This window comes from Platichthys flesus, chromosome 15, assembly GCF_949316205.1.
Source record: "Platichthys flesus chromosome 15, fPlaFle2.1, whole genome shotgun sequence".
In the NCBI taxonomy this organism is placed as follows: domain Eukaryota; kingdom Metazoa; phylum Chordata; class Actinopteri; order Pleuronectiformes; family Pleuronectidae; genus Platichthys; species Platichthys flesus.
Genome location: NC_084959.1, coordinates 1,240,437 through 1,265,178, shown reverse-complemented (window position 1 = coordinate 1,265,178; position 24,742 = coordinate 1,240,437). Strand labels below are relative to the sequence as shown.

General features: G+C 46.1%; 1 protein-coding gene across 2 annotated transcripts in view; it reads left to right on the top strand.

Annotated features, from left to right (window-relative positions):
* sgcd (sarcoglycan, delta (dystrophin-associated glycoprotein)) overlaps positions 1-24,136 on the top strand; it is a 102,084-nt gene extending 77,948 nt beyond the window's left edge. For both annotated transcript variants that reach the window (XM_062406674.1, XM_062406673.1), the window contains exons 6-8: positions 14,048-14,120; positions 20,641-20,764; positions 22,312-24,136. In XM_062406674.1, the coding sequence (XP_062262658.1) occupies positions 14,048-14,120; positions 20,641-20,764; positions 22,312-22,497 (383 nt within the window). In that variant the 3' untranslated portion in view covers positions 22,498-24,136. The remainder of the gene's footprint in view (positions 1-14,047; positions 14,121-20,640; positions 20,765-22,311) is intronic.
* Positions 24,137-24,742: the final 606 nt, after the last annotated feature.

Sequence of the window (24,742 nt, the reverse complement as noted above, 5' to 3'; positions counted from 1 at the left end):
AGGTTGTGACGCTGTGAGTGATTGTGTAACATGTGTGTTACTCATGGCCGTCAGGTCGTGTGTTAACAGGTTCTGACTTGACGTGGAGATAACGGCAGGAAACGAGCCTGAACCTCCCAGGACGACTCCTCCCAGCTGCTTGTTTCTAAATTTGTAGGTTTGAATATTAATATATTAATAAAGTATTAATTATTCATCCTCACCAACACTGAGGAAGGTTCCACTTTGCTCCCACTCTATTTTTCACTTTTATTATTTACTAAACCGAAGCAATTCCTCAGTGACATGGAAATCCTGCACCTCCGGTTCCTCGTGTCCATTAACGAGCAACGGAATCGAACCCCCGGTGTGAAAACAAACAGAACTATAAATCTAACCTGTGATAATTGGCAGCGCTCGAGGTTCGTTTGCTGATTCACGCTGAGCCGGTAGAGAAAGATTTCCAGGAATCGCTCTCCGATAGTTGCTTAGAGGAAGTTTGAGTGGCAGCTCTGAGGCGGCAGCGAGCAGGAGACACACTTCAGAACTTTAGACACACTCATCTGTCAAAACCCATAAAAGTTTACTTGTTTCTAATTGCAATAACAACTTTTAGCACAGCCGCAGTGATGACAGCATCATTATGAGGCTTCTACGAGGACCTCACGTTGTCGGTTCATGTTGGAGGGATTGTGCGACTGTTCCAGGCCAGTTTGGGTTTAACTGCAACACAAACACAAAACCCGGACTAATGGTTCAGCTCCTGAGAAAATGTCGGTCCTCCGGGGAAACGACCTGCGTGATCTTCATCTTTATGTTCCGTCAAACCTGCTGGGATCGTAAATCCCCCCCGACAGCCTCCGACTCCCCGGCCTCTTACCTGCAGCTCCGAGTGGACACCGTTAAGCCGCAATAAGACCGTAAAAGACTCCAGAGTTACTGCGAGAGCGGGGGGGGCGGGGGGGGGGCTCTCCACGGCGAGGAATTTATTCAAGGAGGCGTTCTGTATTTCATGGTTTTATCTGGAGTGAATAGGAAATGTGCTGGTGTACGAGTGGCCAGTGGATTCCTGTCAGCTGACCACGTTAAGGAGATGATGAAGAGTCCATTAAACCCTCTGTGTGGGGTTGTGTGTGTGGGGTTGTGTGTGTGTGTGTGTGTGTGTGTGTCCGTACATTGGATTTTATACAGAGATAAACCGAGTACACACTTTTAAATCACAGTTTTGAGGATTTGCCGTGACGTCTGTGTTTGCTTTGTTTCATTTGTTTCCTAACCCACCACTACTCAGAGTGAACGAACATGTTAACACAAATACACACGTGTGTAACAACACGTTGTGTGAAGCCTCACGCGTTTCCCTCCGGACGAAGTTCTACAGCAATCGTGAATTATTTAGAAAAGTTTGAAATAATTTGCCGCTGCCAGATTAACCCGTTATTCATCCGGCAAAACTCTTTGTGAGCAGGTTGCATTCTGGGAACTGGACAATGTCTATTCTTCTCCCCCAAACATCTGGATTGCCCCCTGGTGGCTGGCTGCAGTATCTCATTACTCTGATGTGTTTTGAAAGGTTTGTTTATATTTGAGCATATTTTTGTGCCACATGAAGAAGTGGAAACATGTCGTCCATCTTTATTTACAAACCGTTGCTTCAGGCTAAATCAAGGAGAACCTTCCTTTATGAATGAACTACAGTGCAGTTGTCAGATTGTTTCATATCACAGCTGATTCTCTGAGCTGCATCAGAAACAAGGATTTCTGTTCTTTGAACACTAATATTCACGTTTCTTCTGTGAGTCACATGAACCACGTGTGGTTGGATTTACACGGTTCCACCCTGTTGCTTTTTGTTTGGTAGTAATTGGCTCGGCCGGTGGAGTCGAGGCCTGAAGCCGCCAGAGCAGCTCACTGCATCAGAGTCTTTTATTCCACCTCTGCCAAAACCTTTGAAACTGTCATTTATTCGACTCGTTGGGATCAAATCAAGAGACCGAGACGAGTCCTCGCTTCGTCCTTCACGTCCGTTCGGTTCACAGCGTCGACTCGGAGCAGCTGCAGAGGAGCTGATGATCACGTGACGCGGCCGACGCCAACACAACGAACACGAGACATCAGTGACAAGATCCGTCCTGACAATTAGAACACGATGTTGTGCTCTAATTGTCAGGATGGATCTTTGTATTTTTGTGTACTTGCTCTGTTGTCGTCTGCCCTCATTTGTACTTGTGTCTGCCATATGGCTCATTAGCATTAAAACAGGCACTGATGGAACGGGGGGCGGGGGGGGGGGGGGGGGGGCACGTCACCAGAAGTTAATGAAGGAGAATTCACTGTGGATCCAGGCCAAGTTTTCAGATACGCAATCAAATGTAAAATTCTTGTGGACAAAGTTGCTCCATCGTGTTTATGAATGTTTCTGCTCGTGCTCAGAGTTTCTCCTCCGTGATTGACAGGCTAACAGAATACTTATATGGATCATATGTAATATAAATATCCAGTTTGTTAAGTATTATTTCATAAGTTCACCCGCCGTGTGCAGGGACGGGTGTGTCTCCCGTGGCCCTCGAGGAAGGATGGGTAGTACACTTAATATTGTGTAATATTAATTTGACTGTAAATCAAGATGGACATGACAGCTCTCAAAAGTGAAGCCTTATGAATGTGTCGTTGCCCCCTGGTGGCGGCTGCACTGTATGAATGAGTCCTCCATGTTAGCAGATGGGACATGGACGAAAGTAAAATACCTGTTTGTCAGAGATGGTTTCTCTTATTGGAGGTAGGTCTTATTACACTGATGGTCTCTAGTTGTTAGTATTGAAGGGGGGGGGGGGGGGGGGGGTCAGAGTCTTACTGGTTAATTTGGTTCAGGCTCATCTGGTGAGAGGATCCTGAACGTGAAGAGGTTTTTAATGTAAAAAATCTCATCGTCCTCAAGTAGTAACGAGACATTTTTGTCTTATATTCTTTTTTCTTTTCTTTGAGAAGAAGTTTAATTGTCTGTTAGCGCTGCAGGCTACACACACCCCCCCCCCTCCATGCTAAATGTGTTCAGTGGCTCGTTTTGCTTTGTTCTACCCAGATCCTCCTCCAGCTCTCTTTGACCTGCTGTAATGAGATGGAGGACAGCTAAATATATTTCATGATAATGTGCAATCTAACCCTGAACACCCACCCCCCCACCACCACCACCACCACCACCACATGGCTGACACCTCCCCCAGGCCCCGTCCAGTCCCAGACGGACCCTCGTACGTTTCACCTTCATCCTCCTGCTTTCTCTTCAGGGTTTAACCACCAGGACGATTGAAAGTGAATCAGAGAAAAAGAGCAGATGGAGAGAGGAGGGAGGAAGAGGAGGGATGAAGGAGGTGAGGAGAATAGGTCTGGGAGGATTTTGTCTGGAGGAGCAGATAGAAGAGCAGGTCTGTGAACCTGGAGTGAAGGTCGTACGTCTGGATTCTGACCTGAAGTTATTTACCTTCACTCTCGTTTTCTCCTCAGACACAAATGTTTGTCATGTAGTTGGTAAATGGATGAAGACGCTCCAGCTGCTCTCAGGAGGTGACCTGAGGCCTAATGGAACTCTTTGTATTTAATGAAGAGTTAAAACCAACACACAGGAAATAGTTTTTTACCTGAAACGCTCTTTTCCTGTCGAAGAAACCACACAAATGAGTCGTTTTCACTCGTGAACTCTGTTAAGCAGTCTCTACAGATGTTCCTCCTGTGAAGAAGCAGCAGGAGAAGGTCCAGATTCTTCCAGTTTCACGTCCGTCACGTGTTAGAAACCTCATCAACACGTCCACTCGCTCACCGGGAAGCCTCAGGACCTTCTCCGTGCTGCTAACAAGGCTGCAGGAAGTGTTTCCTCCCGCTCGTTCCTATTTTGAGATGATTGAACTGTGGAATAAGTTTGAATTGACAGGTTGTGAATGTACAACATGAACGCTGCTTTTTATGTTTACGTCCTCGTCAAAGTAAAACCGCCTCAGAGTTTGTGCCGATGGTGCTGAAACGATGAGGGATTTACAGTAACATGTACAGTGTGTTTGTGTGTGTGTGTGTGTGTGTGTGTGTGTGTGTGTGAAGGGTTGACAGCCCTTGTGAAGAGTGTGTTTAAGGTGTGGGTAGTTGTGGTCTTAATGGCCCGGTGCATATTCCCAGAGGAGAGTTTTCGGAGCAGATGGTTGGTTCGGTTATCGACCTGAAAGAAAAATACATCAGAGGCTCCGCCGCGGTTTAAACTGCAGCCGTCGCCTCCTGCAGGAGCTCGACAACTCGACAGCGCGACAACTCGACAACTCCACAGCTACACAGCTCGACGTCTGACTCACGGAGTCTGAGCAGAAGCTGCAGCTGCCTGAAGGCACCACGTGAATACTAAAGATTGTTTTGTGTGGACGTAATTGTGACCCTGTGTGTCAGCAGCAGAGGTTTAACGTTGTTGTCTTCAGCAGAGACGTCTCACACATGAGCATTAATGGAAAAGATGAAATCCAACGCCACACAACGGAAACACAATCACAACAGAAGCTAGTGACAATGACACAAGCAGCTGTTTACTCATATAAGATTAATATCTCAAGAACGTTGAGGGCAAAAGTCAAATTTCATTTAGCAAACGCAAAACTAATCATAAGAACACTTGAGATCACCTTCGGGTTTTGTGGATTTTAATTTATTGTCTCGATCTGTTTTGATAACAAGAGGAAATGTCAAAATTAGTTAACGATTCATCATTACCTGTGTTTCCAGAATTTAGGGAATTTGGCAACAAATGTCAGTAAAAACACAAGATGGCGACGCCCATATTCCTAATATCTCAGCTTTATTTTTGCCCAAGGTGAGGATATAGAGATGCATCTTTATTTACAGGGTTCATGCATCAGAATTTAATACAGGTCTTAATGGTGAGCGCAGATATTTATATTATTTGTAGTATTTTCTACAGATGAACAGGCCAGCAGTGTTTATTTGTCATATTTATATAAGTGCTCATTGTTTTCTGATCAGACATCGCTTCACTTCTCTCATTCTTCATGAATTACGTATCCGACGTCCTGCGAGCGAGCAGTCGCTCCATCAATCACCTGGAAATAGAAGCCCGGTGATATGCAAACATTATCATCAGCACCTTTCCCCTCCTTCATTTTTAATAATACAGTTTTATAAACTTCCACGGCCATTTGTGCCCCGAGAGCCAGCGAGCCATAAATCACCGGATCACTGGAGCTGCAGTATTTCACTCTGTGTATTAGTATGTGGCCGCGGTGCTTCACCTCTGCAGGAGCTCACACTACATACGTTCAGTAAACCCTGGGAAAGGTGGGATTTGTGTGACGGCTCAGCGGCAGCACCCCCCCCCCCCCCCCCCCCCCCCGGCTTAGTAATATGTCTGCAGGTCCCATAATACTCTATTTTTCCCATAATGCCCGTAACTCGCTGCGACCGAACGACTCGGTGTGTGGAAGCAGGATCAGGTCTCGGCAGCAGATGGGCTGAACGCTCGGTTTGTAGAGTTTATAAAGACGTTTAATCTTTCCTCTTCAATTTCTCTTCTTTTATTTACTCTCCTCACTCGGGGCGTTATTCTTTACCCACCATGTTTCTCTCTCTCCGCCTCCACTTGCTCTCTTTCTTTTACTCTCTCAATCTGTTCTTTGTCAGCAGCGCTCGCCCACTGACATGAAACACAGCTAAGTGAGTCTTCACAAGGCCAAACAGCTGATTCATCCTCCTGCACGCTTCACGAGATCCGAAAGAGACATGGGAGACAAAAGAACCAGAGAGAGGGACGAGAGGGAGGGAAGACCGGAAGGAAAAGGAAGGAAGAGGAAGGAAAAGGAAAGGGGACAGAGGAGGATAAATGAATGGATGTGGATGAGAGAAGAAGGTCTGAAGGAAAGGAAAGGAAGGAAACAAGGGATTCTGAAGAAAGAGGAAAATAAAAGAAGGGACTGGGTGATAGGGGGAAGGAAACCAGTAAGGAGGAAGGAAAGAAGTAAGTGTGCAAAGGTTGATGAGGGAGGAAATAAAATGAGAGGAGGACACAAGGAATGATTGAGGAAAGGAGAGGTAGAGGATGAATACAAGGCGAACAGTAAACAAGGGATGAAGGAAGAGGAGAGAGAAGAAAGATGGGATGGATAAGGAAACAGAGGAAGGAGTGAGAAAGAAGAAGAGATGGAAAACAAACTAAAGATGGGAAGAGGAAAAAAGAGGCGTGAAACCAAGTAAGACAGGAAGGAAAAGGGTGAATAAAGAAAATGAGTGAAAGATGATAAGAAGAGGTGAGGAACTAGGAAACGAGAGGATGAAAATATGTGAGGTCAAGTAGAGAGAGAGGATGGGAAGGGAAGGATGTAGTGGAAAGAAAGAATAGAGGGAAGAAGGAAGGAGAAGGTGCGACGCCATGAATGGAACACGAGGACAGAGGTGAGGAAAATACCCGACAGCCGGGAGGTGGTGGAGGGAAAGGATAGATAGAATAACAAGCTGGTGGAGGAGAGGGAGAGGAGAGGAAGTGTTAAAGGCAAGGTGAAAAGAGGAATAAAGAGTGGAAGCATGGATAAGACGAAATCAGAAAAAGGGGAAGGTCGTAAAAAAGAAGGATGGAGTGAGCGAGAGTCAGGGAATAAAGAAAAGAGGTAAAAGCAAGAAAAGAAGAGATGAGTGACGTAAAAGAGGAAGAGAAAGATTATCGTTGAAGGTCACATTCTGGAAACAGATGAAATCTCTACAGAGAAGAACGAGGAGTCATATTTTGGCTGGAGGAAGTCGGAATAAAACCCGCGATGAGTTTTTATCGATCTGTGGTTTGCACTCGTTTATGAGTCAAATAGAGAGAGAGAGAGGGACGGAGGTGTGGAAGGCGAGCGCGGAGGCAGAGCGGCGTCTAAGTGCAGGTGGTCTCTATCGATCGCAGTCTGCAGCCTCCTCATCGACTGAGGACTGATTACAGCAGAGTTAAGAAGCTCATGGAACACCCCCCCCCCCCCCCCGTGACCATTACCGCCTTTAAAAATGACTTCATGAATACGCCGCTCTGTCTCGTTCCAGAGAGACGGTCCAATCGAGCGCAAACGCACGTACAGATGTTTTAGTCACCACATCTGTCTCCTGGCTTGTTAAACACATATTAGCCTGTCGACAGAACTGAAGCTAAAAGATCGAACGTGGGGTGGAGCTGAGGTATCAAGGCCCCACCCACACACGCTCTCGACCAATCGTGAGTCAGTGTCACCTGTCAATCTTTTGTATATCATCTAATTCAAACCAAACTGATCAGAAACCACTTGATCAAACCTCCGTGAGATGAGATCAACATTTCAGTTCTCACGTAGGAGAAACAGACACCCGCTGGTTGATTCCTCAGAATCGAACATCTGGCGAGAACCTGCCTGAAACCACCTCCAGAGGTTTTGAATAATCTGATCACAATCTGTTTCTCAGGCTACTTAGCCGCACGAGCCGTTTTGATTGGATCAGCTCAGGATGCATAAGGAGGTGAGATGTAGGAGGTTAATCAGGATGTTCCAGATGTTCCTCTCCCCCCAGGAGAAGCTCTCCAGCTCCACCTGGGTGATCCCAAGGCCTTTCCCGGCCTCAGGGGAAATATAATCCCTCCATCAGATTCTAAATCCACGCTGGGGTCTAATCCCACTTTGGCATTTCTGGATAACGTCTAATAAATCAGTCCAGGAAGCATCACCATGAATCAGACGCCTGAAGCATCTTATTTTATTTAACTCTACTCATAATAACATAAGACATCTAATTTAGTGTTAGCGTGAGTGTTTGTGTGTGTGTGTGTGTGTGTGTGTGTGTTTGTGTGTGTGTGTGCGCACCGCCACTTGCTCACTTGAGCTATCATCCTTAACATTTTTACCGTCCACACAGTCCTCAGAACATGTGACGCAGTAATTTTTTCCAGAACGTGTGTTTCACTCTCTTTCTGTTGACCTGTCACTCAGAATCGAGTGAGAGCGACAACGTGTGCGTCATTCTTTGATCGAGACGTTATTTGTTGGAATGTTTTTCATATTTTTGTTATAAAGGCACGATACTGGTTTACTCAGGAGGCAGACTACGTCAAACGGTCTGAGGTGCTTCTGTGTTTTCAATCCAAATAGGTCGTTAGGCTTTTAATTTAGCCCCCTGCCCCCCCCCCCGTCCCGTCTCCGCTACATCAGAATGAATGTTTGAATTTTAAATTAAAAGTACCAGCTCTAGTAGAGATGTGCTGAGAGTTCACAACACATTTTTTAAATTGATTATCAGTTTTTATTCTTTTGGCTTTTACTTCATTTCTTGTTAAAAATCGTTTTTGAAAACGCGAGTGCGGCTGCAGACGTATAAACATGAAATAAAAAATACATAAAAATAACAGTGGCTCCATGTTTAACTGTGACTCTTTTAATTATTCAAATGTCCGCGAGTTGATTTCACTCTGAAGTGTCGGGAGTGAAAACGAGCGGCTGCCTCGAGGGCAGGAAATCAATCTAAAGTTCACTTTGCTTTGCAGAGCAGTCGGCGCTGATGCAGAGTATATACCAGTCATAGTTAATGGGCTATAACATTAAAGTATAATACTTCATTATGAGATGAGGTGGAAATTACACCTCCGAGACCTGAACGCACCTTTCATCAACCTCTTTCTGCTTCACTGTCAAATCACTGTGGTTTGTTTTCCTGTGGGCGGAGGAAACGTGTTGTGAAGGTTTTCTACGAGTCTGAATGAAGCTGAAGACGTCACTGATGTAAAGATGGATTCAGATCAATCAGGTCAAGAGACTCGTTTGCTTCCCTCTCATCAAACCCTGATTGTGTTCAGTTCCTGCTTCGGTCTATTCTCAGAAAATCTCACTTTATCAAATTGTTTGCAGACGCATGAGCTCGACTTCCCCACTCGGCCGTAAATAGACGCTGACGCTCGATTCTGTTTCTGAGAAAGTGAAACTCTCGAATCTTAAGTTAGCAGACTTTATTTATTTACTGTTTCCTGTGGCGGTGGATTATTTATCTACTGCATCATGTGATTTCAGTTTGGTCGACAACACGTTGAACTCACGAGATCGACGACAGCTCACTGAAGTGAAGCCAAATCCTCTGGTTCGCCCTCTAGTGGCTGGATGCAGTACAGGTCTTGAACTTCTCCATGTTAGCAGTTGGGACATGAACCTAACTGAAAGAAGTTTTAAATTAAACTGTTCCCGTGAAGGTTTCTCTAACCTTAGGTAGTTTTCACTGTGATATTATGTTTCTGATAAGTTGGTTTTTTATTCGATGATATAAAAACGAGCGCAGACGTCATGATTGACAGCTGATACGACCCCTGGTGGATATTTAAACTTCATAATTGTACAATAGAGGAAGTGGAGACATATTGTTCTTCTTTGTATAGTTGAGAGTAGATGACATCACAAAAACAATATTTATGAATATCAGTTAATCAAATACAGTAATTAAATCTTCCATCTTCATCTGTTTGTTTCACACGTCTCCTTGATTCTCCTTCTGCAAAGTGTGTCCCTCAGTCAGTGAGGGACACTCATTAAAATGTGTTTACTGGGAGCCACACACCATCACAGCAACATGTTGGTTTCAGGACACACAACGAGCTAATGAGTGAACTGAGACAGGTTCAACACAAACACACACAAACACACACTCACACACACAAACACACTCACACACACAGACAGACAGACACACACTCACACCCTGCCTGGCTCATCAGCTTGGCCCCACACTCTTCAAGTGGACGTCCCCTCTAGGCCTATTTGCAGAGGAATATCAAACGTCCTGCTCACTATCATCCTTTCCAATTAGAGGCCCAGGACTTCATTACTGCCCCCCCCCCCCCCCCCCCGCAGGCTGCCAGCTCGTAACACTGGCAGACAGAGAGACAGACAGAGAGACAGACAGAGGGACAGACAGAGAGACAGACAGACAGAGGGACAGACAGACAGAGAGACAGACAGAGAGACAGACAGAGGGACAGACAGACAGACAGAGGGACAGACAGACAGAGGGACAGACAGACAGACAGAGGGACAGACAGACAGACAGAGGGACAGACAGACAGACAGAGAGACAGAGGGACAGACAGACAGCCACTATCCTTAACAATCTCTGTTTAATGCATTCAGCGGCGTCCTTCTGTCTCTCTCCAGCTTCCTGTCCCTCATCACTGGGTCCTCTCGACTGCATCAGCTCGTCTTCTCTCTTTGTTTGTCCTGTGAGAGCAGTCAGGATTCTGTAGAAGGGATTCACAGAGATGATGAGTGGACACAAGCAGAGGAGAAGAAACCTGTTGTTTTCAGATCGTAGAATGTCTGAAGTATCCCAGACACAGGCGCCACCATCTTTCTGTTCTCACCGCATCATCATCCTCCTCCACATCATCACCACACCTCCTCTTCATCACTCGTCCTCCATCACTCTCAGTCTTTCATTGTTTAGTCCTCACGTGTCAGCGAGCGTCTCATTATTCAGAAGGTCAGACGCTGACACAGACTTTTATTGAGTCTGTTCACTGAATTAAAGATGCTTCTCATAACGGTGATGACTAAACAACTGTGGAAGAAGCAAGTGAATATGGAAAACTTTCATTTCAAAACCACCTGCATGTGACTTTCTATTCACAGCTCATCTGTGTCTTCTCCATCGTCCTGCAGGTCCTCACAACGAGGGGAAAGCCTTCCTGTGACATGTGACTTCTCCGAGGAGGAAATAAAACTAATCTGAAGGAAAATCTGTGAAACTGATCGAATACATTTAAAAAATGAGCCAGTTTTCAGATGTGAACTCAGGAAACAGAGTCTGGAGAAGATCCAGAACATGTCCAGAGACCCTGACTCAGACGTCTGTGTTCTCAGGTTTCAGTGCAGCATCACGTGAGAACCTGTGATGACCTGACAGACACATCAAGCTTTCTGCTACTAGAATGAAACCTCCTCTCACGTCTCTAATCCGACTCCTCGCTCCGACACTTCCTGACCAACTTCCCCGTTATGATCCGGACAGTTGATCCGAATCAGACGCCGCTCTGTAATCACCCGAGCCACCGGGGGGCGCCCTCACAGAAACCTGCCCCCTTGTTTGTCTGCTGTTCCACTCGGGACGACAGCTTGTCAGTCGTCTCAGGCCGGGACGCACTGCAGCCGACACCGTGTATCACAGGAGACACGTTGTTAAGATGTCTCTCGCCCATCACTGTCCCTCCGGCTGCAGAGTCTCTGCTGCTCCGTCAGCACATTTAGAAAGAAGGAGGGAAAGAGTAGAAGGAAGTGAATGATTGAAATCCACCTGCAGTGGGACGACTGGTTGTGACGAGTGGAGGTGAGCGAGAGACGCGTCTGTCACCGGGACGCATCTCTTTATTTGTTGGTGTTTTCTTTCTACCTCCACTCCTCCATCTCTCTTTCCCTCTTTCTTCCTCTCTCCCTTTGATCTGCCTCCTCTTCCTCTCGCTCTAATCCCCCGCTCTCTCTCACCGGTTGACGGACTCAACTTCCTGTCGAGGTGGAGAATCGCTCCCGGGTCTGAAAGCCGCTGCTTTGCTTAAAGCCTTCGGGGGGGGGGGAGGGTCAAAGGGTCTCAGCAGGGGGCGCTGGCTGTTTATTGGAGAGGGCCTCCGGCTGCACCTCCAGTCGAACTGAAACACTGGAAGAGGAGAATATTATACATTCTGCAGCCGAGAAAATGAGAGCGATCAAATGAGGAATGAGGCAGAGGGATAATAGGGGGCAGAGGGAGAAGCTATGAGATGGAGGAACGTTTAACCGGCTGGTCCTGCGGGGCCTTGGGAGGCAGCGCTCTCTGGCTTCAGGATTCTGCCGAGTCACCTGCAGGAGCTGAGTTTTGATGACTGAGCCCGAAAGTGCAAAGTTCTGTTGTGTTGGAAAAGAAGCTGAGTCCCTAGAAGACGTCAGTGTTCCCGTCCCCCCACATGATGTGGATCCCTTCAGTGGAGCTGAGGAGGTGGAGCAAGGTGGAGGCACCTCGCTCCAGAACTCTGGTCCTGATCCAAACATCAGGACAACAAGGAAACATCAATCCTGACTTTAATGATCCTCTAACTATCAAACATCAACCACGACTAATAAGAACTTTTATTCAAATGACTGAAACTTGTTTAACTTGTCCACATGTGAGTCGAGAGTAAATGAGGACGATAGATGTAAACATCAACATGTTATGGTAAATGTATTATGCTGCAAACACATTAACAATCACATACTATCGAGTGATGTGCTACATAATAAATGAACGTTAGAATCACAACAATCTCCATATAACATAATAAACATGCTAACATGCTAACATGCTAATGGACTGAGGGGCAGTGGGGACGGACTGAAAGGAGGTGGGGACGGACTGGAGGTGACTAATAACAGTGTGAGAGGAACGTCCTCTGACAGGACGAGGACGGGTCAGATCTCCTGGTCTCACACTTGAGCCTCCAGCTGCAGAGACACCAGCTCCTGGTCCTGTCCCCTCTGACGTCTCTGGGTTTTATTCGTCCTGAATACGGAGACGCACGTGTCAGTGGAGGTTAATTGTCTCCAGCAGGACTTTGTCTCTCAGTGTTATCGTCCCCTCACACAGTGTGCAGGCTGCATTATGCAGGTTACAGTAAATCAGTTGCAGTGAGTGGTGGGACTGCACGGGGGGGGGGGGGGGGGGACGTGACATACATATTCATGTCTGATCTGGGGAGAATACATTTCACTGTAGAGAATCCCTGTGTCCTTTCTGAACAGGAGGTGGACAGCTGATCTAACAAGAACAGATCTACTCTGTGCTCTACACGTCCAGAGCCTTGATGTGTGTGAGTGTTGTCTCTGCTCTGTTGTCTCTGCTGGAGACGTCTCTGCTCTGTTGTCTCTGCTGGAGACGTCTCTGCTCTGTTGTCTCTGCTGGAGACGTCTCTGCTCGGTTGTCTCTGCTGGAGACGTCTCTGCTCGGTTGTCTCTGCTGGAGACGTCTCTGCTCTCTGAGGGAACAGCCGGGACTTCAATCTCCTGTCTCAGTTCCCAGATCAGTCCAGCTTGTTTTGAGTGTCCACCAAACAGCTCTTCTGTCCTCGATTAGCGCCCCCCCCCCCCCCCGACCGGTCCCACTCCGCCTCCTCGTCCCCTCGTCCACGGGTCTCTGTTAAAGTTCTGCTCGGTTGCGTTCCTCTGCTCCTGGGACCTGTTGTCTCCCAGCTGCCTCTTCATGTACCTGACTCGTCCTGTCCCCGTCATGTCCCTGAACCTTTAACACAAACATACACAACATAAAGAGGGAATCAGGTTCACACGTGTCCAGCTGTGAGACAGAGACAGTTTATAAAGTCTGCTTTGGGGAAACGTTTGAATTATTGATGTTTTAAAGATCGAAGCTATAAATCTGACCACGTTACAGTTCGGTGTCGACTCGATTAAGAAAACATGAAATAAACAAGACTGTTGTTCCTCGTGAAGAATGAAAATAAGACTCAACGTTTAAACAGACACACAGGATGTAGATGAAGCAGGAAGGGAGACACGGGGAGGCAGCAGCGCCCCCTGGAGGCTCAGGGGACTCCAGATCAACACTTTACTTGTGTCCTCAGAGCTGACCTGGAATCAGTGGTTGAAGATGGTCGAGGACGTTTCTCAGAACTTATCTGGGACACAGCAGGAGTTGTTAAGTCTTTCATGATGTCATCACCGGTTGGTCCAGAGCCAGATGATTTCTGGTGAATCAAGATGTTGACGTTTAAACTATCAAATATGTTTTTCTTTGTTCTTATGTCTCAGTCCATGTGTAAAGTGTGTTTGTTGCTCTGAGCTGCCGGTTTGAAACGATTCAAATAACACGTTGTCCTCTTTATCAACCGTCTGTGAGTTCCTGCTTATTAAACGTGTTTATCGACGAGGCCGAGGAGCCGCTGTGCTCGCTGAGTGGAGCCGTATAGATCAGCTGGGACTCACAGATTATGTTCATTGATCAGACACACACACACAGACACACACACACACACACACACACACACACACGCCTCCCGTCTGACTGAGTGTTTCTGTGATTTCAGGAGCTGAAGGAGCCGTGTTCACCAAATCAGTGGAGACGCCACACGTCAGAGCCGAGCCTTCCAAAGAGCTGCGGTGAGTTTTATCTGTTAACACGCGTGTGCAGTAAATACACACGTGACCATAGACTGAACCTTCATGATAACATGTGCAGCTCATTAATACATAACCACGACTGTGATGCAATGAAACTCTTAAACCAACAAATCACTCTCAGCAAAACATCTCAAATGTTTATTTTTCAAGTTAAACTGCCTAAAATCTTTGGTTTCAGCTTTAGAATCAAAAGTGTTTCTCTTTTTTTTTATTAAAGTTTAATATTTACTCCTTAATAATATAACTTTTATTTCTATACACAAGCTGTTCAGACAGTAAATCAGAAAATGAATTGATATGAAATATCCTCCATTGAGTGGTTTCAGCTTTCGACCTGTTTATGTTTCAAACTGATTTAAATCAGTTTTCAAAAACACTAAATTTAAAGAATTAAAACTATTGCAAAAAAGATGCAGATAAGAAACATGACTTCTTCAGTGTGTTTTTATTTCATATAGTTCCGCCTGGTCTCTTGAATTAAAGACATATTCAGTTTATTTTTCAGTTTTTTACAGATTTAATTTAAAAAGTAAAACAATCTTTTTTATATATAATCTCTTTTCACACAAACAGTGGAGTCTAATTTTCAGCTCTAATCACAGAAACATTTACATTATTGGGCCAATATTTAAATTGATGATGCGTGGCCAGCTGCTGAATCACCCACGCTTCACTAATGGATTCGTCAAATGTATTTATTGGCTCTTTTTTCTCGATAGAATTTGGCCCAAAGCAAAAGTTTGTACTGTTTCCAATTTTGAATATTTAGACCCAATGAGATTTATTATTTTCTGCACAGAGACAGAAGGTCGTCTGTCCGTCATATTGAATCAGTCTCACTTCCTGGAAGCAACAATATCGTGCATGAGACACGTGTTTAAACTTTACGTCGTTCTGAATCTTCATGTTTTTCCTCCTCGACGCGACTTCGTGAATAAACGAGATGAAGAACGTTAAAGATCTCAGCGTCTCCGACATCGTGAAAGAGGCACAATGTAAATCTGTGAAGTGCTGGAAAGAGCAATGTCTCCTGGGTAATTCACTCGTCCGTCCAGTGACGTCTGAGATTATTTGGCTCCATCTTTTGCCAATAGATGCATTATCCTCCCTCCTCATCTTCACCCCCCTCTTCATCACTCTCTCTCTCTCTCTCTGCGTCTGCAAATCACCGTGAAAATCAGCAAAACATCCGAGCGGCTCGTCCTGTGTCGTGAGGAAATGAACGAGGGAGGAGGCGTGAGATGAGAGAGGAAGCACGGAGAGCAGACATCAAACGGAGGAAGGATGTGATGAAGAGGAGGAGGAGGAGGAGGAGGAGGATGTTGTGTTTGAAGACGGACTTTGGGCGTTTTGAAAACAGAAGCTGCTGAGTTGAAACACGTCCTTTTTCAGTTCTACATCATTTTATCTTCAGCCCGTTTCAAATGAGCCAGAAACACATGGGGGGGGGGGGGGGGGGGGGATGCATGAAATGAATCCGAGACACTTTTCTTTTGGAAACGTGAACATGAGCTGTTTTCAGACGCACACTGAAGTCGACACATGTTCCTGCTGCTTCCCAAACACCTACTACACAACATGTGTGAAGTGTGAACGTGTGTGTCTGAGATCCGGACTCACACCTCTGCTCTGATTGGTTCTCTCCTCGGGACTCAGTGGGCGGCGACAGGCTGCGTTTGATTGACAGCTCCCTCGCTCTGCAGTGTATTAACTTCTGTCCAACCGGAGATAAATCCCAGTTCGGCTCCGCCCACCGAGTCGAGAGCAGACGATTAATCAACTGGAAACATCTGGAAACATCTGTGTGTAGGTGTGTGTGTGTGGGGGGGGATACCTGGATATCACAGCTGCTATCAGCCCATACACAGAGTGACTGATTGAACTGAGCTTTAACACCGGGACTTTCTTTGACCTTGTTTTTAATCCTCTTGGTTTGATCAGATGAACTAGAAAACTCCTCCTGACCCTCAGTGTGGTCACCAGAGAACAGGATCCAGCTCCAGAGGGACTCGACCTTATGATTAGAAAACAAGTATCTCAAGGTGAATAATTAACCAGTGCAACAGAAACAAACTGAGATGATTAGGATTAATGGGGGGGTTGTAGCTGCACACACACAAACACACACAGACGCACACACACACCTGAGAGATAACAGAACGAAATGTGTGGGAGATGAAGGAGTTGAAACCTGTTTTTAAAGTGAGATGAGAAGTGAAGTGTTCCTCACCTCCTGCAGCAGCTGGAAGTTTTCACATCATGAAAAGTTCGAGTCCCATTAGATCCTCAGCCGCTCTGTGCTCCAGTCCCTGTTTGTGTTTGTGAGGCGCTCTTCAATCTGAGCGTTGAGATTGAATCTGTCCGACTCGCAGCAGGAGACCAGGCTCAGAGTCATAGTACTACCTCATGTTCTTATACTATTCTTTAATAACCAGGTCACATCGGTCCAGGGACTTTATATAATCTAATCAATGATTATATCTTCTTATAGATAATTATTTTATAAGAATAAGAATAAAACATAAATCATGTGAACAGGAACAGACCTGCAGCTGGACACACGGCCGAGTTTTAAAGTTTTTTTACAGATGTCCTTTGATCTGTCGAGTTGAAGCGTCACACTCGAGTATCAGGCGACCGGATTTACCTCCCTGCAATGAATCATGGGAGCATTGACTTCAACTCTTCTTCTCTTCTCATCTTCATCTCTACTCTCGATTCAGCTCCTCTTCCTCCTGATCCTCTTCTCCTCTCATCCTCCCTCTCCATCAACACCTTCCCCTCATCTCTTCCTCCTCTTCTGACCTGCTATGACTTTTTATCCTGAGCTGACTCTATCTCCTTCATCTCCTTCGTCTCTCTTCTTCATCTCCTTCATCTCACACCATCCTCTTCATCTCCTTCGTCTCTCTTCTTCATTGCCTTCATCTCACTCCATCCTCTTCATCTCCTTCGTCTCTCTTCTTCATCTCCTTCATCTCACACCATCCTCTTCATCTCCTTCGTCTCTCTTCCTATCTCCTTTGTCTCTCTTCTACATCTCCATCATCTCACACCATCCTCTTCATCTCCATCATCTCACACCATCCTCTTCATCTCCTTCATCTCACACCATCCTCTTCATCTCCTTCATCTCACACCATCCTCTTCATCTCCTTCATCTCACTCCATCCTCTTCATCTCCTTCGTCTCTCTTCTTCATCTCCTTCATCTCAATCCATCCTCTTCATCTCCTTCGTCTCTCTTCTTCATCTCCTTCATCCAACACCATCCTCTTCATCTCCTTAGTCTCTTTTCTTCATCTCCTTCATCTCACACCATCCTCTTCATCTCCTTCATCTTTCTTCTTCATCGCCTTCATCTCACTCCATCCTCTTCATCTCCTTCGTCTCTCTTCTTCATCTCCTTCATCTCACACCATCCTCTTCATCTCCTTCGTCTCTCTTCCTATCTCCTTTGTCTCTCTTATACATCTCCATCATCTCACACCATCCTCTTCATCTCCATCATCTCACACCATCCTCTTCATCTCCTTCATCTCACACCATCCTCTTCATCTCCTTCATCTCACTCCATCCTCTTCATCTCCTTCGTCTCTCTTCTTCATCTCCTTCATCTCAATCCATCCTCTTCATCTCCTTCGTCTCTCTTCTTCATCGCCTTCATCTCACACCATCCTCTTCATCTCCTTCGTCTCTCTTCTTCATCTCCTTCATCTCACACCATCCTCTTCATCTCCTTCATCTCTCTTCTTCATCGCCTTCATCTCACTCCATCCTCTTCATCTCCTTCGTCTCTCTTCTTCATCTCCTTCATCTCACACCATCCTCTTCATCTCCTTCATCTCACTCCATCCTCTTCATCTCCTTCGTCTCTCTTCTTCATCTCCTTCATCCAACACCATCCTCTTCATCTCCTTAGTCTCTCTTCTTCATCTCCTTCATCTCACACCATCCTCTTCATCTTCTCGTCCTCTTTTACTCTCCTCACATTTCGGTTCTAGTTTGGTTTCCTTCACATTAATCTTAGATTTTCTCTCGTTGCTTAAACACTTTCTTTATCTTTAAATCCAAACATGAGAAGAAAACAAAACTGAAATATGAAAGAAAACGAGTTCAGAAAACCTTCATTGTCCTAAAAAGTGAACGGACATCATAATTCATCAGAACCTCAGAGATCAGGACTCTGAGGACCTCCTTCCTGCAGCTCTGAGGATCATCAGAAACAAAAAGCATAAAGAACTGGTGGAAAATGATCTTAATAACAAAGCCTCTGTGCTCGGGTTGTGTTCCTCCTCCTCCTCCTCCTCTTCCTCTCTGTCTTCTCTAATGTCACAGCCGCTCCTTTCTCCCCCCCCCCTCGGCCCTCGTCCTCCACACCTCCAGCTCACACTGATCCCTGTAATTGAGGGGATGGCGTGTTCTCCAGCTCAACGTCAGGTCGTCCCCACCGAGCCGAGCGAAGCAATCAGCTGCACCCTCCCGGCCCAGATTGCCATTTAACCTGTGATTTGCTGCGTGGCACGACGGGAGCCCATTCCAGCTCCCGCCACAGTTTATGTATTTATAACGTCAAACTGGTGTGCACTGTGTTCACTCCGTATGAGAAAGAAAGTGGCAAATAGTTTAAAGAAGGCGCCGCCGCCCAAGGTCGGAGGAGTCGCCTGCCGACGGGGGGGGGGGTAGAGAGAGCTGCTCACGGGTTTCAGGGTGAGCGAGCTCGCAAATTCTGTCGTGTCAAAAAAGTTCCGTGTTTACTGAAGGAGGCCGACGTGAAGAGGACGCAGGGAAAGTTATTAACCTCTGACTCCAGCTGCAGATATGAAGCTCCGCCAAGAAGAGGAGGGATGATAAGAGGATGTAAAGAAGAGAGAGAGCAAGAAGAGAGAGAACAAGAAGAGAGAGAACAAGAAGAGAGAGAACCAGAAGGAGACGACCAGACGTTATTGATTGCGGGGGGGAAATGAGGTCGTGGCTGCAGTGAAAGTAATGTGTGACGACAGTGGAACAAAAATAAAACGCAAAGACCGAAATAGAAGCAGGGATATGATTTTAAAACAGGTAGACAGAAGGTTAATGTACGTGAATATATGAGAAACATTAATACTAAGAAAAGTTTAACACGGACATGCTTTGCTTTATAAATTGAAGAACGTGAACTGGTTTCACTGCTTCTTTGTTAAATCTCCATTTTAGTGTCAGAGAAAAGAAAAAGAAGACGAGACAAAGCTGCAGCAAAGAGGAAAAACTGAAATGATTTAAACACGTGAGAGAAATATTTCATCGCCCGACTCCCTGGGGGGGGGGACCTGAGAACGATGGAGGATGAAAGAGGAGGGGGGGTGAGGGAAGGAGTGATGCAACCGTCTGACTTCTCATCCACAACCTCTGAACAATATCACAGGAAATTCTGACTCTTTGTCTGGAGCCTTGAACAAAAGACATTGAATTAATAAACCCAGTTTGGATTTGATTCCAGTTATTTCCTCGATTATCATTTAACCCAGAACTTCTAATTGTCTCTGCTCACGTGTCACGACTTGGTTCATTCATGCCGTCAACTAGAATATTGAGACTTGTGCAAATAGTTGTGTAGCATTAAATATTTGGTGTTTTACAGGCTGATACAGTTTGTAATAATTATTATGATCACTATAACAAAAAGAATATGGTTATTGTTTTCATTTGTGAAGTTAAACTTTGATATTGAAGAATCAAATGAGGACATCAGAGACTGATGAGAATAATAACAGATCCGTCTCTTTGAAACAAGCAAATCAAATCTCACACATTCATAAACGGTCTCTGATAGAATGAGGTGGTATCAGACCCTGAAGATGTTTCCTGTCTGGACCTGGAATATCTTCACCTGCCTCTGAAGTTCTCAGTCCTCCAGACAGAAGCAACACGGGTGACGTCGAGGACAAGATCCTGTATTTCACACACAGCTGCTGCAGGGACAGGGAGACAGGACGTCTTCAGAGACCTCCTCCTCCTCCTCCTCCTCCTCCTCCTCCTCCTCCTCCTCCTCCTCCTCCTCCTCAAGGATCCACTGGAGCGTTCTGACACCTGCTTCCTGCACAGAGCGGCCGGTGGAGGTGAAGAAGTGAAGAGGAGCGGGCGGGTTTCCAATCCTCGTACAGAGACACAGTCGGGCTGAAGTGAACCAAAGTCTGATCGGCTCAATGTGCACCCCCGGTCATGGGGGTGGACCCTGACATGTGGGTGTGTTCTTGTGTTTACATCCCGGTATTAGAAGTATTTTCTCTGGTCCTCAGTTTAAAAGCCTGCGTCTCCCACAGAGCGACCACAGATGGAATCCATTCCCATTGCAGACATTGTTCCTGGGTGAAGGGTTTGGATCTAAGTACTGTGGAGGTTCTCTGGTGTCTCCAAAGTCCAAACCTCTTGTTTTCATTAATGAACAGTTTATTCTCTCCCTCGTCCGAGCGTCCAGTGGAGGCAGCGGTCGCTGACTCAGCCTCTGTCTCTGTTTCCAGGCTGGAGTCTCCGACGCGCTCCCTGATCATGGAGGCTCCTAAAGGGATCCAGATCCTGGCCGAGGCCGGGGACATCCAGGCCATCTGCAGGAACGAGCTGCGCCTGGAGTCCAAAGACGGAGAGGTGCGTGGTCTTATTATTCAGACACAGTTTGAGTCTCAATCTTTTTCTGAGTTCACCGGTGACCCCCAGTGGTCGGAGGTCCATACGCACACTTTCCTCAAATTTGGCCCAAACGTTCACTTGGAATAACGGATGAACTGATTTGAATCCTGTGACCTCACAACTCACAACACAAAACCTCAACACACAACACAAAACCTCAACACACAACACAAAACCTCAACAATGCCTTCAGGGGATTTTCCTCTAATTTAACAAAAGTGACCAGAGTTTGCTGGTCGAAGGTCTCGGCCTCACAGAACATTGTTTGGTCTTTTTCTATCTTTTGGATAAAATGTGTTCAGAGCACGTGAGGGAATCTCAAAGGTCAAAGAGGAGGTGACCTCACTTAACATGTCCGTGGCCTCTTGAACACGATATCTCACTCAGTCAAAGTTCACACTGACTTCATGTGAGTCTGGAAATAACAGCACGTACAGCTCTTGATATTTGTTTATTCATTTCTGAAGGATGTTTTTTAGAAAACGTGTAATTAAAGCCATCACATCAAACCCTTCATTAAGTAGTTTGTTTGAGTGCTGGAGCAGAATGAGCTGAAACATCCTGTTTGGTTCAAATGAGAAAAGAATTGACTCTCTTCACTCAATGCACTCGTGTTATTTCAGACATGCACACAGAGAGAAACCTCCCACTCTGTTCACTGGCGGAGAAATTAACTTGTCTTGTCCCGAGGCCATAATGGCTGATGGAGCTCCGTCTCCAATTCACCACGTCTGCCGTCCAAATGTATTTTTAGCAAACAACAATCCAAACAACCGGCTGGTGGCGGCCCCCCCCCCATTGGCCGTCCACCAGAATCTGTCAGAGACGCAGGAGGACACACAACAGACGAGGATTGTTTCTCTCCTTCTGTCCTCCCTCACTCACTAACTCCTCTTCAAGCCTTTTACATGTTTGCTCCCTCCATCATCCTCCTCCCGCCTCTGTCCTCTTCCTCTCTCCATCTTTGGCTATTCACTATCCTCATCACTCCTCTTCCCTTCTTTCACCCCCCCCCCCCCGCTCGTGAATCCCTCCACCCCTCCCCCGGTTCATTACGCACATCAGTCCTCACACTCACCACGCTCCGCTGCGCTGATAAAAGGATTTCCCTCAGTAGGTTGCACCAGTCGTGTCAGATCTGTTGAAATCAACGCAGCAGGATTGGCAAGAAGAAAGTGTTTTAAAAGTTTCTCACAAGAAAGAGAGAAAGTTTCATACATTAAGAGCGGCTGCAGATAGGAGGCGGAGGAAGAGGAGGAGGCAGGAAGGTGAAGCTGTCAGGGTTCAGTGGTGTGGCTCCAACAGGAGGCCGTTCAGCTCGTGAAGGTCAATTCACATTATTACACATTCTCAGGCTTATGGCAAAGATCTGGCAAAGTGCCCCTCTCCATGCGATACGCTCATGAGTGTGGACGACCCTTCACAAGCACTACACAAACTTGTGTTATCATTTCAGTCCTGACTGGTCCTGCTCTCATGGTCTCACCCGTTTCTCTCGCCCTCAGATTTCTCTGGACGCCCGTAGGATCCGCCTGATGGGGTTGCCGGAGGGGAAGGCCTCCACCAGCTCCTCGTCCTCCGGGACAAGGCAGACTGTCTACGAGGTGTGTGTCTGTCCCAACGGGAGGCTGTTCCTGTCCCAGGCCGGCACCGGATCCACCTGCCAGATCAGCAACAGCGTCTGTCTCTAGGACTGAACCACAGAGACATGAGTGGACACAGAGGACGGACACGCATCGCCTCCTCTCGGACTGATTCAACACAAACACAGACACACACAGAGACTTCCAGAGCGGATGAACAGTCACAGATACTGGACCTCCACAGAGACACTCATGCTACAATCACAACACAACAGACCGATGTTTAGGCTCAACTGAACCGTTTTAAAGAAACACAACCGAACATTTTGAACTTTGTGCCAATATTTCAACGCTAAAAAGATTTTATATGAGAGAAGCAGGCTTTGAAAGGGCGTTCGGAGCTTCATGGGACATTCCACCTCTCCTCCTGGTCTCATCCACGGCTCAGCTCTTTGTACACACACTCAATCAGAACAAGACCACTTTTAAACTGAATCCAAGGGAGACAATACAGGTTTTAACAACTTTTTAATACAAAAATACAGTGATCAAGTGATTAAGTGACCCAAACAGTCAACATGACACATACAAAGACACACAAACACACACACACAACAGATATGTTCACACACACACACTCACTCTTTGCTCCGGGTGGAAACCGAGAGGAAAATTACACAAAGACCGATCTGTTCCTTTCTCTCCCTCAAAAACTGTTCAGAACCAGAATCATTAGGGTGATCACCTCCTCCTCTCCTCCTCCTCCTCCTCCTCCTCCTCTTCCTCCTCCTCACCTCTTCTTCCTCTTTTCCTTCGTTTCTAATGTGGTACAATTTATTATTTATTATTATGCCGACTACTGACGATGCCATGGTCACGTCATATCACATTTCACTTGAATATTCAAATTAGCATGATGGGAATTATTTGATTTGAAATGCATTTGAAGGACGGGACAGTCTAATCAATGGTCACTCCCACCCCCCCCCCCCCACCCTGCTATCCCCTAATGCCCTGAGAGGCCATTTAATTGCCAGTTAATGTTAAACGTTAACTGGTTCAGTGAGTCTTTATCTTTTTGCTTTTTGAGATATGACATGAACATGGCGCCACTGACTTCAAACAAACTTCAGCTCATAAGACGGATTTAAGTTTGTGTGATGACTGCTTTCTTTGTCCGTCCATGTGTCCTCCTCCATCAACTTCCTGCCGTCCTGACCACGAAGAAGAAGACACCCTCTGGATTCTCTCAGACGAACTGGACGAATGTCTTCAATGTCCTCCCTGTGCTGCTCGGACCGGGGTGATGCTCACCCTTCTGATTTCTTGCACTGGGACATTTTTCAAACAACCGCTCTACTGCGAGCCGCTCTGTTGAAAGAGGGGAACTGTGCCTGTGCCTTATGTCGACGCACTCGTGGCAAGAAGAAGCACATCACACAGACGATCTCTGGTTTCAGTCTCATCCTCGTTTCCATCGTCTCCTTCAGTCCCACTGCAGCTTCCATCCCCGGCTGTGGGCAGCTGATTCTGGAAAACCGTGTGAAACTCCCCTTTTCTGAATGAACCACCCCAGTTCGCCCAGTTTGATGCACTGCTTATTTTTCCTTTTCATGAACAACTCTCCTGTGTGGCAACATGTGTGTGTTGCTGTGAACTTGTGAACCTGTGGAGTTAAACAGGCACTGATGGGTCTGAGCGCCACTAATAAAAATCACTTGGCCAAAAAACATGTCCTTCAGTTTCCCGCCCTCGAGGCAAAGAAACGTTTTGTTTGGTTCTGTTTAAACGACTCAAACCTTTAAATGTTTGAAATAAGAGATATTAGATTATTATTATTACGGTTTTCTATGTCGAGGTTCAGTGAACTAACGGCGTCCTGGTCAGAGATTGAAGAAACACTTCCTCTGTGTTTACTGGTGTTTTCCTTCGATAGAAGTTTTGTACGTGACGTGATCAGCTTACGAGTCAACGCCAACATGGACGACAATATTAACATCACTGTCACAGAGGCTAACAGTCGGATAACGCAATGCAGCTGAGGCATACAGACAGAATCCAATCCAACAGCAGTCATTCACACCACTAGAGGGGGCTGTTCTGATTGACCCGTCCAATGAGCAAAGTAAATACAACAGATTTGAATGTTCCAGTGAGTATAAAGTCACATGACCTGACTTAATATTTAATTTGACAGTTAACATACTTTGCTGGCTTCTTTACATTTGGTTAATTTACCTCCGGGCTTAGATTGATGACTCGTAGGTTTGCATTGATATTTCAAACTTCCCATTGTGTCATGTAACGTTATCAACCAGTCACTTTAGCTCGGGAAAGGTTGAATGTTTTGTCA